Source organism: Sander lucioperca, chromosome 9 (assembly GCF_008315115.2).
Source record: "Sander lucioperca isolate FBNREF2018 chromosome 9, SLUC_FBN_1.2, whole genome shotgun sequence".
NCBI lineage: Eukaryota > Metazoa > Chordata > Actinopteri > Perciformes > Percidae > Sander > Sander lucioperca.
The window spans coordinates 16,025,072-16,041,474 of NC_050181.1; the positions used below are offsets into that span (position 1 = coordinate 16,025,072).

At 40.4% G+C, this 16,403-nt stretch overlaps 2 protein-coding genes across 4 annotated transcripts in view; one reads left to right on the forward strand and one right to left on the reverse strand.

Annotated features, from left to right (window-relative positions):
• The first annotated feature begins 596 nt into the window (after positions 1–596).
• On the forward strand, positions 597–9,636 carry fbxo16 (F-box protein 16). Its single transcript, XM_031295447.2, has 9 exons — positions 597–1,028; positions 1,491–1,618; positions 2,587–2,622; positions 2,827–3,033; positions 4,549–4,713; positions 5,439–5,710; positions 6,761–6,863; positions 7,713–7,974; positions 8,668–9,636. Exons 2-9 carry the CDS (start codon positions 1,523–1,525, stop codon positions 8,727–8,729), a joined length of 1,203 nt encoding a protein of 400 aa, XP_031151307.1. The 5' UTR covers positions 597–1,028; positions 1,491–1,522; the 3' UTR covers positions 8,730–9,636.
• Positions 9,637–11,238: 1,602 nt separating this feature from the next.
• fam49a (family with sequence similarity 49 member A) overlaps positions 11,239–16,403 on the reverse strand; it is a 44,119-nt gene continuing 38,954 nt past the window's right edge. For all 3 annotated transcript variants that reach the window (XM_036005378.1, XM_036005377.1, XM_036005379.1), the window contains 5 exons: positions 15,872–15,951; positions 15,471–15,597; positions 14,968–15,038; positions 12,775–12,875; positions 11,239–12,739 (listed from right to left, as the gene is read on the reverse strand). In XM_036005378.1, the coding sequence (XP_035861271.1) occupies positions 12,812–12,875; positions 14,968–15,038; positions 15,471–15,597; positions 15,872–15,951 (342 nt within the window). In that variant the 3' untranslated portion in view covers positions 11,239–12,739; positions 12,775–12,811. The remainder of the gene's footprint in view (positions 12,740–12,774; positions 12,876–14,967; positions 15,039–15,470; positions 15,598–15,871; positions 15,952–16,403) is intronic.

A 16,403-nucleotide genomic window follows, 5' to 3' on the forward strand; every position in this document is an offset into this window, starting at 1 on the left:
ATAATTTACAATTTAACAAAAAATATACAATAACAATTGAAGAGAGGGAAGGAATACATTATTACTACTACTACCACCTACTACTCCTAGCCTACTACTACTTCTATTATTGCTCATAATAATAATGATATATGAATACTTAGCCTACATGTCACATATATTTATTTTAATTTAAAACAAATGTATCTGATCAATTACACGGTTTGTGAATGTTGATATTCATTTAAAATAGCCAGGCAATTTAGCATAGTTTTTTTATACACAAATTAAAAAGTGAGTTAGAAAATGATGTCTTTCCCATGTCAAAATGTACATCTACATGTACAAAGCACGTGAATGGGCAATGCTGCAAGTTTTTCTTTTTTTTGTAATTTAAATTTTTATTTGCAAATATGACAAACAACAGCTCATATGGTACAGCTTACAGAAGACAAATAAGACGAGAAGGTCAGATAGTGAAATAACATTTCAGTCAAAGCATAATAAGTTATCCTGGTCACAAGGAATGTGAAAAATGAAAAAATGTACAAGCTGAGCAGACAAAAAGTACAGTAGTATTAGTTAAATAAAACAATCAAACAAAATATCAGAATGCTGCAAGTTTGAAACATTTCATGAAAACATGTTGTGAAGTATACAAGCTGTGAAAACTATTTTTTTTTTTTTTTGCAGTCTCAGTGTATCACAAGCAGATGGTCTACCCAGCAGTTGCAGCGTCAGGCCTTCTGCACTATTTCTATTTGTCATCATTAGAGCCAGTGTGGCCTGCACACTCCACACTCCGCCACAGTTTACTTTGCTTTGCAGCACCCCCTCCTGTGTGTGACAGGCTGCTGTGACAGCCAGCCCATGTAAGGAGAGTCCACTCACTGTTACTATGGAAACGAGTAAACTGTGCACAGGGAATTGGGCTGAAAAGGAGAAGAAGAGTTGAGTGTACAGGACACAAAGGCCATCAGGGGTATGCACATAGAGAGAGAAAGTGTGTTCAGGATTGGTTTCCTTTTGTCGGCAGAGCAGAACTGATGGTGAGTAGAATACCAGAGGAGTGTTTTACTATTCTGAGTAATGTGAACTCTTATAACTGCAGTCTTAACTGTGTCAGCTTAGAATTTTGGTCATTTTGACTTTGAAACTGTTATGTTTTTCCTAACTCTTGTTTTCACAAGCTACGGAATTCAAGATGGAGATTATTTGTTTAGGTAACAAGGGAGAGTAACATACTGTATAGTCAAAAAAGAATGGGGGATTTAGAGAACAAGACATCTGACACAGTGCCAAGACTATCATTTGGCATTATTTATAAGACTTTAATCCATTTTAAGTGAGATAAAAGCTGGCATGTTATGTAACTTAATATAGTAGGAGGCTAAACATGAGCCTTAAAGCACTCAGGCCGACGCTGTAAAGTGGCATGCTGCACATACACTCAAAAAAATGTAAGAAGCAAACATGGTAATGACGTTGTCGGAATGTTTTGTGTATTTTAGTACATCCCCTTTACCCAGCCATTACTCGAAAGATGCCAGTTGCACCGAGGTCATCTGCGAGCTGTGCTAAGATGCAGACCAAACTGAGCGCCTGGACTCCTCTGAACCACCCAGAGTCCAACAGCAAGGTCCAGCCACTCATCCACTCTCAAACAGTATGAAACAAGTTAGTGGCAGTCAGAATACTGGTTTTATTTTTGCGAGTGGTGGAAAAAGTACTCACTCAGCTTACTTAAAGTGCTCATATTATGCTCATTTTCAGGTTCATAATTGCATTTAGAGGTTATATCAGAACAGGTTTACATTTTTGTTGTACTGCACATTGCTGCAGCTCCTCTTTTCACCCTGTGTGTTGAGCTCTCTGTTTTAGCTACAGAGTGAGGCATCGCACTTCTGTTCCATCTTTGTTGGGAGTCGCACATGCTCAGTAGCTAGGTAAGGACTACTAGCCAGTCAGAAGCAGAGTATGAGGGCGTGCCACGCTAGCAGCTAGGCGAGCATTATAACGTGTGTTACAAAGTGACCACATTTGTCCCTGAAGTAAAGGCTGGACTACAATAGAGCTGTTTGGAGCAGTTAGTGAACAGTGTTTTCTGTTGGAGATGGTAAGTCCCTTTGGGGTGGACTTTGGGCTTTTTCACTTTGTAAACCTTTAACGTGCACAAAAAAAAGATATATAACACAATAAAGGAAAGGGAAAAAGCCAAAAAGCATAATATGAGCACTTTAAGAGAAAGTAGCAATTTTCCACAGTGTATAAAAAAAACTCTATTACAAGTAAAAGTCCTGCATTCAAAAGTGAAAGTACAGAAGCATTATCAACAAAATGTACCAAGATATCAGTAGCATCAAAAGTAAAAGTACTCGTTTTGCAGTAAAATGGCCCATGTGACCGGTATGTTATTATACATGACATTATTAGATTGTAAGTAGTGATGCATCAATGTGCAAGCAGCATTTCATTGTTGTAGCTACCTAAATGAGGTAGTTTAGGCCAGTGGTTTCCAATCCAGGGCTCGCTGATACACGCGATGTGTCATTGCTAATGCAGTTTGATGGGATTACTAATCTTTTTCACTTTTCTCTTCTTTCTCAGGTGTTTGAAGAGAGGCGGAAGCTTCTGGCAAAGTGGGTAAGTTAAAATGACGATGATGAATGGAGATACGCTTAATGCACCGATGGTTCTTCACTGTGCACTGAGCTCAGTGTGAGCACAAATAACTCTCTGCTAGTGGTGGGAAACCCCACTCGGTGGAGTCCATTTGTCCGTCCAGCTCCATCCAGCTGAAACAGTCCATGTGGAGGAATTGTGTTGTTTCTTTCCTGTGTCTGTCAGTTTGCCAGGTGGTCTGACAGCCAGAGGAAGGCGCTGCTGCAGGACTTTGTGCTGAGTTGTTCTGTGGAGCAGCTGATGTTCCTGCAGCTGACTGTGAGCAGCCGGCTCCCCCTGCAGGCCGCAGACTTCACCTGCCTGCTGCCCAGAGCCCTCTGCCTCTACCTGTTCTCCTTCCTGGACCCACGCAGCCTCTGTCGATGTGCCCAGGTATATACACACACACACACACACACACACACACACACACACACACACACACACACACACACACACACACAGTGGTGTAGTCTATGTGATACCCAGGTATACGCAGTATACCCACTAAGAAAGCTCCAGGATATACCCACTTAAAAATGCCCAATGACATACAACAATATACTTTCCATTATATTTTTAATATATTTTGAATTGTCATCTGTGTTTATCTTCTTCACATAGGCTAAATAAAGATATTTCCACTGTAAATTGGTGCATAAAAGTGTGTCAGAATACAGGAAATGAAGTCATTGATGCTCCAAACTTCCCTGGGGGAGGACACCCAGACCCCCCACTATGATATGGCCCTCCCCTCTTCCAAAGGCAGATTCTGGCCAATATACATTACAGTATACCCACTACAATACATTAGACTACTAATTAAACTAGTTTAATTAAAGAATTAAAGTGCAAAATATGACTCATCTTCCAGCTGCCGCCCCATTTAGAGTGAAAGAGAGGGAGAGAACAGGTGAACGCAATCAAGTAATTAGGTGGACAGGTGGAAGAACACAACCAATCAGTGATGAGGAAAGGAGAGGAGAGGAAGTGAGGTAGGTCAGTGCCAAAATAAGAGTGTCACATTTGATGACTGGAGAGGAGGCTTTTTAAGTTCCCCATTTGTGTCTGTATTAACAAAAAATGATACCCAAAATATCCTCAAACCAAAAATACAAAAACAATATTAAACTGAGGCAAAGTAAGAGCAAACAAAAACAGCCATCTCACAGCAAACTGCCAACCCCTCTTTCTTCTCCTGATGCCCTTTTTAACTCAGCCCCCCCCACACACGCACACACACACACGCACACACACACACGCACACACACACACACACACACACACACACACTAATTGGAACCTACCACCTGCACAGGTGGTTATAGGGTGAGCTGACCTGAGCAAGCAACAGTAACACTTAAGTTTCTCAAAACATCATTACAATTGGATAGATCAGTTACTGCCGACAATACTATTTATACATATATGTGCACCCACTACTACTAAAGGCACCCCAATTATTATAAACATGTAATTTACTGCAGAACTATCTTACCCATTGTTCTTCACTTTAGGATTGCCCAGCCCCTCCCTTCAGAAAAGACCTAATGAGGCAAACCTGCATCCACTCTCCCTGATTACGCTGGTTAGCAGCTGAGCTACCCCCCTATGAACCCATACAACCTACCGAACAGGCCAATGTCAAATAATAAAGTAACAAATACACTAAAACAATAACCTACAACATTAGTGATATTAAGAATTAAGAAGACACAAACAGTATTCATTTTGGGAACAGGGCCTAGTGAAAAGGGGGGAAAGGCAGCCTTTTCTCAAAGAGAAAATAGGGATCTTCACTACAGCCATCTTCTATTTTCACTATTACAATGGTGTGTGATCATTATTACTGAGCCAGTGGAGAATTCTGGCTTGTCCAGCTCACTCACTCTGGGTGTTTTTATCCAGGTGAGCTGGCTCTGGAGGAGCATAGTGGAACTGGACCAGCTGTGGATGCCAAAGTGTGTGAGGCTCGGCTGGTGCATCAACTTCTCCCCGACCCCGCTGGAGCAGGCCGTCTGGAAGAGGCTCTACATCCAGACGTTGCAGGAGCTGCGAGTCACCTCGCTGCAGGTCAGGAGACCAGATGCACACTTAGCTCAGCAATCAAACAGGATTCACATCTCAAAGACAGAGAGCTGTATAACCAATGTGGTGCCCTGGCCAAGATTTCAGCTCTTTCTGTTTCGCTTTTTGTGATGTTTTTTGGCATTTCTTTCGACGTTTTAGTCGCTTTTTCCGATGTTTCTTTTGACGTTTTGGACGTTCTTTTCAACTTTTTTTTAAATTTCATTTCTTTTGACGATTATTGTAGGCTACCTGTTTCTTTCGACGTTTTTGACGTTCTTTTTGACGTTCTTTTCAACGTTTTTGACCTTCCTTGATGTTTTTCACATTCTTTTCAAAATTTTTGATGTTCTTTTTTGACGTTCTTTCCGACACTTTTGACATTCTTTTTGACGTTCTTTTTACGTTCTTTCCAACGTTCTTTCCAACGTTCTTTTCAACGTTTTTGACGTTCTTCTCTACGCTTTTGACGTTCTTTTCGACTATTTTGGCTTTTTTTCCCCCAATAGTTATTGTCGCTTTTTTCTACATTTAAAAAAAAAAATTTGGCACATTCTTCTTATTATCTCTAACTTTTCTTACTCATTTGGACTGCCGGGGCCCCTAGCATTTCACTATAGCCTTTGCCACGGGCCGGACCTGCTTGGATATCCTGCCCTACGGCTCAGGAGAAACCTTCATGAGGGTAACTACAATATAACGTTTATTAAAAGTCTATTGTCCATGTCCAGGCTGTCTCATCCCAGCAGCAGTCTGTGGTTCCACACGTATCAGCCATCAGCAGCAGACATGGAGATGTGTCTGAACCGGCCTTCATCAGCGAGGAGCGATCAACCTCCACCACCCCCGCCCAGACCCGTGGAGGCATCTCCAGGACGGGGTTCAGAAAGGAGAAGCAGCCGACTACACCGCCACCATGGAAAGATTCCGACAGACGTCCTACAGACACACTACGCTTCAACTACCTGGACAACCTGGAGCCCAGTGAAGCAGCTGTCAGAGCGTAAGGCTGCAGCACAGAGGAGGAGGAGGAGGGGGGGGGGTGCAGTTTTCAAATAGGACATTACAATTGGTCAAATTAATCAAAACCTTTTAAAGGTGCTGTAGGTAGGATTGTGAAGATCTTGCAAAAACTGCAAGTTCCCGCAATTTCATCGCATAAAATTGCATAAATATCCCGCATATTCCATCGCATTTTTTAAGAAAACGTGCCGCATAATCAAGGATTTTTGCCCGCAACAATCACAAAAAAACTTTTTTCTGGAAGGACTGATTATAGGAGGCGGGGCCACCCGCTATTGGCCAAATCAGGAGCACCCCCATAGACTGTTAATATTAATGGACAACGCATCTGGTTCAGCGAAGTGCTGCAAATGCGGAAGTGCCTTAAAGCTGCATTCTATCTGAATTCCAGCAGGGGGCAACACGTGTGGTTGCAAAAGGAGGTCGGTTTCTGTAGGAGTCTATGAGAAAGTGACCCACTCCTCACTTGATTTATTACCTCAGTAAACATTTTCATAATGAGTTTATGGTCTCAATCGCTAGTTTCAAGTTTTCTGCAACACAGAATGATTTTAATGTTTTTGAATAATGAAAAAATCTGCGTTAAAGCAGGGGGTGTTTAAGGGCGTGGCTATGATGCGATTGCCAGTGAAAGTGTGTAACGTAACGTATTCACTCCTCCCTCTCGTCTAAAATCGTCACATCCGCAACCAGGATGGGTGCGCCCGTAACGGCAAACTCAACGACGGATAGCAGATCTCCACAAACCAATGGGTGACGTCACAAATGCACTGTTCATTAATATTTACAGTGTATGGGAGCACCTGAGAGCCAGAAGAAAAACAAGGGGGAAGCGCATAACAGGCACAAGCTAAATGTGAAACATCATGGTTCATTACGAGTTAAAAGCATTCTTTTGTCCATTATCTGCAGAGCGACAAGCCCCCGTTTTGCTCTTTTGACCCTCGTCGTCTGCAGATAATTCCGATGCAAAGATGAAAAAAAAAAGATGCTGCTCCGCCTGCTCACTGCCTCGTCTGTCTTTCTGCAGAGGCTCCAGCGGCCGCCGCGGCAACAACACATCACAGCCAGACGGCGGGAGCCAGAAAACACTGTCTGAGGCACATTACAAACTACGCAAAGCCAAATCGCTGGTAAAGCACACTGCATCCATCACTGCTGCCATGGCCCCACTGGGGTGTGTGTAAACATGGAGGATCCTCTGGAGACTGTTGCAGCCAGCAGGCATCATGCATTATGGAGCATCGCTTACACAGGAAGAGCATGTTAATGATGGGCTGCTCAGGGAGGGAGCGAGGGGACAGAGGGGGGGGGGGAAGCCAAATGATGCTGATGATGGGGGTGAGGGAGGAGAAGAGGGTGAGATAGAGGACACTGTGGCATTTAATATTCTGGCTTTGGTGAAATCATCATACATCATTATTTTTCCTGGATACAGTTACTAATAACAACACAATGCACCTGGAATCATGTTAAATTTCAATTTTTCTAAACATTTTGGTCATTAAGGTAACCTCCCCGTTCTCTGATAACTATTAGGGCTGCAACTAACGATTGTTACCATTAATCCGTCGATTTAGTTTCCAGATTAATGGATTAGTTGCGTGCTTTATAGAATGTCAGAAAATGGCGAAAAACGTCGATCAGTGTTTCCCAAAGCCCAAGACGACGTCCTCAAATGTCTCGTTTTCTCCACAACCCAAAAGACATTCAGTTTACTGTCACAGAGGAGTCTAGAAACCACAAGATATTCACATTCAACAAGCTACAATTTTGAGAATTCTTATTTATTTTTTTAATTAAAAAAAATTATTATAACTGAATAAGAAGCTGGAATCAGATAATTTGTTCTTGTTTTTCATTAAAAACCATTAATCGACTATCAAATTAGTTGACGATTAATTTAACAGTCGACGACTAATCGATTAATCGATTCATCTCTGCAGCTGTACTGAGAACCTTTTGTCTTTCTCTTGCTTCAGATGTTTCTCAGCTCCAACTGCAGACCCCAACATCCTCCTCCTCCCCCTCCTCCTCCTCCTCCTCCTCATCATGAGACCCAGTCTCGACCTTCTTGGGCTGCTCGCAGTCCCGAGCCCGCCGTTACCAAGGAGACGGCCAAGAGCATGCTGCGCCTGGCCCGGTGGAATGCTGGGATCCGTCCGGGCCCGGTGAGGCCGGCGGTGCCCCGGCTGAGCGTGGAGGCGCTCCGGGCGGCCCAGCGAACACACCGGAGCGCTCCCAGTAAGCAATCCCCACTGGTCCACTCCTCCGGGCTGAATGTGATGTAACCACACAGCAAGAAAGTATTCAGGACCATTAAAATCACTGGCTCCGCAAGAAAGTCTCAGACTGTGTGCAGTCAGTGATCCTATTAGAAATTTTTATGTTAGTTACTAACTCCTGAGTGGGGCTTATTGATTCTCCTGAGCATTATATATATATATATATATATATATATATATATATATATATATATATATATATATACATATACATACACACACACACTACCAGTTAAAAGTTTGGGGTCACTTAGAAATTTCTATTCCACTCCATTATAGACAGAATACCAGCTGAGATCAGCTGCATTGTTTTTTTTAACCAGCGCAGCAGTTTTCAGATTACATTATGTGCTTACATAATTGCAAAAGGGTTCTCCAATGTTTTCTCAGTTATCCTTTTAAAATATCAGATTAGTAAACAGAATGTGCCTCTGGAACATTGGATGAATGGTTGCTGATAATGGGCAATGTAGATATTGCATTAAAGATCACCACTTCTTTCTACAACAGTCCAGAACCCCCTTTGCAATTATGTAAGCACATAATGTAATCTGAAAACTGCTGCGCTGGTTAAAAAAACAATGCAACTGATCTCAGCTGGTATTCTGTCTATAATGGAGTGGAATGCAGGGACTGTTTCTATCGCTCCTAGGTACACAGCTGTTCCAGGCTCAGCCCTGGACTGTTCCTGCTCCACACACACACAAGACATGAAGTGAGCCATCGCCATCGTCAGGGCGACGGCACAACTACAGCTTCAGGACCCGATTTAGAGCTACAGCTTCACATGGGAAAGAAAAAAAGAATTTTATAAGACATTTCAGTTGTAGAATGCATTCCATGTTTTTGCACATGGAATGCATTCTCTTTGCAAGCTATTGTGTAAACACTGCATTGGCTGGAGATTAGAAGAGACATGAAAATGATGATGAAAATTTGACATTTACATATCATTATTTTTGACATTGTGCGAAAAGAAATTGGCAGAAATTACTTAAGGGCTGAATCATCTGAAACTTTACAGAACTTACACCTCCCCGTGGCTTTACACTGAAGGAGAAAAATCACTTTTTTTACAGCTATAAAACAAGTTAGAAGCCTGATAGTTATAGGACAGCATCTTGAATATTTAAACAGTTCTGTGATTGTTTTTAATAACTTTTTCCAGATGTAATTCTTACACTGTGAAGGTTTTGACCACTAGCAGCTGATTCAAATATGCCTAGAAATGTAGCTATGTGCCAGCAAAATGCTCCACAGTGTACCTTTCATTATTAGAATAATATAACAATACATAGTTATCTGATATGGAGAGAACGGTAGTTGTGTATCTATGGAAGCAAATAAGAGACTAAAGTATTTCACTACTTTCACTTTTAACAGCCACTGAATACTTAATGTTGAAATATTTTACTTTGCCATGTATCTGATTGTATTTGTTCTGAATTCCCCCTCTTTAAAATAAAACCATGAACTGTCTTAATATGCAATTTCAAAAGCTGAATTTGAATTCTTTTTTTTTTTTTAAATGGTCACACATTCAGATCCAAAAATTGAAGTTTCAGAATAAAAACAAAAGATTCAGGTTGCTCAAATTCCATCGGTCAAATTCAGATCTAAAAATTCAAATTGAAAAGAAATTCAAATAGAAAATAATTCAAATCAAACATCAGTGAAGTTGAAATAATTCACGTTATAGCATTTTCAGTGTCTGTTAAAATTCAAACGCGTACGTCTCTTATTTGCTTCCATATGTCTCACATATTGCAAATAAGAAAAGCAAAGGAAACATAGTCTGAATAAGAAATGTACCACCTTTATTATCCAATCCACACATCCCATTCAATATGCAATACAAAGCCAAAGCAACGTATATAAACAGTGAGTCTGAGAAATATCCAAAAATATTAAACAATAACTGTCAGTTTAAGACAAACAAACTTTTGTCTCAGTATTCAAAACATCATCTCACATTCAACACACAGTAGCAAAGAGGGGAAGCTTTGTGTACATCCATCATGATCATTTCTTTTTAACAGTCGGATATGAAATATCAGTATCATACGTACACGTACACGCACACACACACACACACGTATATATTACTAAATACAGGAGAATCAAAAAAAATAAACAGACCTAAATGAACGGTGAATACCCGACATTAATTTAATGTTAATGAACTAAATGTTAACATGTTAGTCAAAGGGCGGGAGTGTGTATGGATCAGTATATATAGTTTATGGATGAAATCAAATTAAAGTCTAAATAATCTTTACAGGTTAAGTCCTACGATTTTGTCAGCTCGTGCAAGTCTTTAAGGCGACGTTGTGATAAGCCACAGACAGTTCCATGTTCTATGATCACAGAGGGGGGGGATGATTGTGTGGTGGAGTCATAAAGCTATCATAAAAGCATGTTAGATGGTAAAATTGAAATCTGCAGTTATTCTCTGGAAAAGTGGAAGTTTAAAAAAAAAAAAAAAAGTTTTACCCAAAAGAAAAAGCACCTTCACAACAGATCTATGTGTTTATTAGTTGATTCCTTCATACACACTTCAGAGACAACAGGAACAATGAACCGTCATTACACTTTAAGCAACAGTCACGGATGATGGGATTGTCCGATCTGGTGAGCAGGTTAGTTGGAGTATGTTGGGAGCTGCTGCTGCTCAGCTGATTACTGAGGAAATGAAGAGGAATACCCATGTTGTGATATGAATAGAGTGAGCCAGGAGAGCAGTAATATACAATAGATCTATGACCAGTGACAATGATCGTACTCACAAAACGCAAAGGCAATTTTGAAAGGTCATCAACTTTTTCCCTTCAGCAGTCCAATTTTTAAGGCACATTTTTTTTGGAGTGTACATTATTTCAATCTGTCAATTCTCCGGCTTTGAATGGTCCTGGGTGTAGAAAAACTCAAATATGGTTTTAAACATGTCGAACAATATCAAAGAAAGAAAGATGAACCTGATCCCACCGGTCTCTCCCACCCCCTCCTACATAAGAGTGACATGACACGGTCATGAACGTGTCATAAAGATTATAAACAAGTCATAACGCTTCTGTCATTGTCATTCGGTTTTTGTCACGACAAGTTATGGTTAGGGTCCACGTGTCATGACAGTGTCATGTGTTCATGACAGTCACTCTTATGTAGATACCTTCAAGTAAAGTGTTACCTAATAATCCTTCAACTCAGTGGTCTTCACTATATCTTTCATGAGAGCCACACTGATAGGACAAAGTCAACAGGAGAGCCACTTATACAGCAAAGTATCAAAAGTTACTGTACATCCAGTCAGAAATAGCATGTCTGCTTATCAATCTGTCATCCCTAAACATACAATATGCCATTTGTTTCTACATTAGCCCATCATGTATCAACCATCCAAGAGCACATTCGGTGTAAAGAGCTGGAAAGTCCTCTCAAACTGGCAAGGGACGGAAGGGCAGAGCAAGATTAAATATCTTTTTTAGACTATATTTCCATCTTGTAATGCCACTGTTTTGGGTATTTTTTTTTTTAATAACTTATTTGTAATAGAGCAGACTTAGGGATATGTCGTAGCCCTGCTTGTTTTGAATGTTTTTTATGAAATCTGTATTGACTGCATGATCATTCTGCCATGCGAGCCACAAATTAAAGATTGGCGAGCTTCGCAATGAGTAACACTGCTTTAACCAATCAGGGAAGAGATAAAACAAAAGCTTTTTTTTTTTTCAGTTAAGAAGCACAAGTCATTTATTCAGAATGGAAGTTTTTTTTTTTTTTGGTCTCTCTTTTAGAGAAATGCATTTTTTTTCTGTTTAATACAAAAAGCCACAAAGTAAGTCACTTAAAACATGGCGGAACATCACTCGGAGCATTTGCCACATAACAATTAAATACAACATTTGGTTGGTTGATTTGATATCATCGCAGCCCCTTTTTCAAACCTCGACACGGAAGCACACCTCGACATACTGGATCTTACTGGATGTGCAGAGTGAGTTTTGTGTTCACAGTGGATTTATTTCAACAGTTGCACAAGATTGGAGTTTGAACAAAAAAAATAAAAAGAACTGGAAAAAGACAAATACAACAGCTGACTACAAAAACTGAAAACACTCAAACGCTTTTCAGTGACACGTACATCAAACCAATCGATCCCTTATCTGCTTTAATATTCAGCCATTCACGGCAACACACACACACGCGCGCGTCCATGTGAACACGAACTGATTTCGGTCATTACGTCTCATTCTTCTGGAGCTCAAAAGACAGAAACAACTTCACTTGTTTTAATACATGTTGACACAAACTGTCATCGTGATAGAAATGAGAAGCAATTTAAAATGTTCACTTTCAAAAAAAAAAAAAAAGATTTATTTTGCTTCAGAAAACCAAGGTGAAAAAAACGCTGTACACTAAACTCATTCCATTGTCGAATAAAGGATTGAGAAGATTGGTCGAAGGAGAATTTTTCAGAGTGCTGCTAGCAACGCCCAGTTCTATAAGGCTGAAAGGTAGCATCACTGGCGCTTTGACAGCTGTTAACAGTAGAGGCAATTCAAGTGATGCTTTCGTATTGTTTTTTTTTTTGCAAAGTAGAAGGTACATGTTCTGCAATAGCTTGGAGGGAATGACTATGCCATAACACACAAGTATTAACATTGAGTCTTTTTAAATAATGTAAACATATACATCTTATTTGAGGTCAGAGCATTGATCCTCTTTATATATATATATATATATATATATATATATATATATATATATATATATATATAAAAAAAACAGAACAAACATTACTGGAGCATCGTCCGGATGTTCTTCGGAGTGGACTCGTCGTTCAGGTGTTTTGTGGTAAATCTGAGGAGATACAAACATTACGGTGTGTGTTAGCGGGACTCTGCACAATGAAAAGAACAAGATCAGACTGCCCATCAGCACTAAGGACCCTAATCTCTTCTTGCACTACATTAGAGCCCTGTGCACATGCTACAGGAAGTCAATTTGAAGTCTAGTCAGTGTGATGTATAGCCTGGATGCCAGCTGAACTTAGCCCCGCCCACAACATTTGAGGTCGGGAAGTTCAGTCTGGACTTGATCCGTTGTGGAGCAACTGTGCTCGAACCAGAGCTGTTCAGACCAATCAAATTGTCAGGGCGGGCTTTATACAATGGACAGATGATCAACAGTAAAAAAAAAAAAAATTAAATTAGAACTATTTTTTCCACCGTTTTGGTCGTCTTTTTCAACACCCCCGATGTTTATGTCACTTTCAACGTTTTTGTCCCTTTTATCCAAGTTTTTTTTTGTCACATTTCCCGATTTTTTTTTCTGCGCCTTTTGCCGTTTTTGTGATTTTTTTCCTGACATTTTTGTCACTTTTTTCAACGTTCTTTTATCAATTTTTTTGTCGCATGCCGCCATTTCTTAATTTATTTTCACTTCACTCGGCTTTGCGTCGTGCCTAACAGGCTACTATTTTGCCGTACTTCCTCGTTAACGCATCCTGCTGCTGCAGGAATAGCAACGCGGATTTCGACAGCAGCTAACGTTAGCCTACCACTAGCTAGTAGCTGGATTAAACACGGTTACAATGCTGACAGCTAACACTAAACGGTGTAAAGTTTGTCTGTATTTCACTGTAGAGGATTCAACACCGGGATGTAACAATCTGCAGCTGCTGTTGTCGGAAAAACACAGACGGTGCGTTCAATGAAACTGGTAATTTACAGCCTCATGGTGCATTAAAAGTTGTTGTTAAATTCAAATGTGTGACTAGATTAAATATATAATAAACAAATACAAATCTTAAAATCAAGTTCATAAAGTCACGTTCTTTGCATTCATTTGATTCCCAATCAAGATACACTGGTAAGAATGGCTTTCCATTGTTAATATGTACTTAAACAGTTCTGAAATGCAAAATAATAGAATTTTAATCATGTGATAAAACATGCGATTAACTATAGAAATTCAACGATTAATCGCAATTAAGAAAATTGAATTGTGAAGAGCCCTGTATGGAACCATCCACGTTACTTTTTTTTTTTTTTTTAATTTGGTTGAAACCCAAAGTTCTGATATAGAAACGTTTTTGAAAATGGGTCAAATTTGACCCGAGGACAACAGGAGGGTTAATACAATATACAGTAGTGTCTGGCTTTTGTTTGATATTGATATTGATTTGATCTTAGCGAAATGCTCTAAGTGAATTTAAGCTATGCTTTTATTGTGAAGGGTAGACACGGCAAATAGCCAGCATTATGGTCGCGACTTTTTTATTTCTCAACCTTTTTCCAACACTACAGTTGCGATGTTCCTGTCAGCTACCCGCTCGTGCTCCAGGAAAGTGAAGAAAAATGTGCTTGGTATATCCAGAAATCAGGCAACGTTGGAAGCAGCAAAAAGTGAACCGCAGTCAAAGCCTTTTTCTTTCTATAAAAAGTAGTTTATTCCTTCTTGTCTGAATATAAAAGCAGTAATCCATAACGGACATATGCACACTGATCGATGTTTTCATCAGTGCATTTGCGACTCAGAATAAATGAAAATTCAATTAAAAAATTCGTAAAGGGGAACCAGGCTTTTGTAGTTCTATTGAAGCTGCCAGTGGCCAAAAGTTTGTGATAATGTCTACATTTTTTTTGACACAGTAATACAGTAAAAAAAGAAATATTGGTATACGTTTTTTCCTCAGAACTATCTTATCAAACTAATACACATGGAACACATTAGTGGAATACATTAGAAAATACATTGACTGAAATACACAGCTTTCCATAACTTCCCTGGGCAGAAGGACTATAATGTGTGTTTCAGACTAGTGGATGGGACTGCTGGCCAGTATCTGTACTGTCAATATCAGCATCTGATGTTTAATGAAAGTCAAACAGTGACAAACTGACACAGAAATACTCCCCCCCCCCCCCCCCACAATGCAAAGTGAACCTACTTGAGGGCATTCAGGAGGCCTTCCACGTTGTCTGCCGGCTGGTCCTTGAGAACCTTTATGCAGCCTTTCATCTGAGGAGACACCAGCAGAGCTACATCACCAAACAGATCCACGCCGTTACATAAGAGCTTCACTTTTTGTAGACAGAGCCCCTGCTATCGGTTTTTGTGTTAGTTGACTTGGGTGTCGATATCAGCAACGCAGCGGTTGGAGATGAGAACGCTGTTATTGTCTCCGTGGGGCCCAAAGGCTCTCTGTTACCGCCCAGAAACGTCCCGCACTCGCCAAAGAAAAAAGAAAAGAGAAAACGCAGGCAGAGGGCCTCTGCAGATACAGACACCTCCACACACTGCTAGTCATTAGTGACCAGACGGAGAGGGATTCTTTTTGTATTAGTCTAAACATTGTTTTATAAAGATTTTGTAAAGATATAAAGATGTATGTGTGTATGTGTGTGTGTGTGTGTGTGTGTGTGTGTGTGTGTGTGTGTGTGTGTGTCTTACGTCTATCTTGGAGGACTTGTTGAAGGCGCCGTTGGGGTGGACGTGGTCATAAAGAATGATGACTCCGACCATGACCCTCATGCAAAACAAGAGCGTGTCCTCGCTGCTGAAACGACTCGAATATTCCCTAAACACACGGAGAGAGAGAGAGAGAGAGAGAGAGAGAGAGAGAGAGAGAGAGAGAGGATTAGAAAGGAAAAAGTAAATAATCAGTATTGACACTTTGGGTATATGATTTGTTAGTGTGCAATTGGACGAATCCATGCGCGCCATGAGACTGAGTGAATGACTGTGACCTGAATGCGTTTAACCAATCAAGGTTTCCGTGTGTGTGTGTGTGTGTGTGTGTGTGTGTGTGTGTGTGTGTGTGTGTGTGTGTGTGTGTGCGCATCATGACTCACGGTGTCTCCAGCATGACTTTACAGACGCTGGCCATGGTGCTCAGACAGTCTGTCGTGTTCTCCAGCGGAAGAGTCTTGTTCTACACAAGACATTGAATTGTTACAATATTACGATGTGGTTTCTGACACTAAACAGGAAATAAGGAAGAAGAACAACGTACAAATCCTTTCACAGGTTAGATCAGGTGTTCAGTATTTGAACATGTGTACGGTTGGACTTTGTCATCCAAGTATTCAGAGAGCAACACTACTGTAAGAGCTGCGTTAGAGCCACAGCATGACGGCAACGGATGCAACAAACGTTGGAATGTCTTCAATTATTAAAGGAGACATATCATGCTCATTTTCAGGTTCATACTTGTATTTTGGGTTTCTACTAGAATATGTTTACCTGCTCTAATGTTATATTATGTTAATACTCTAAAAAAACAACACACATTGTTTTCTCATACTGGGCGTGTCTGAATATACCTGTATGTCTGAAACGCTGAATGGCTGAATGGCTTGTTGAATCCCATGTGTTCTGATCTAA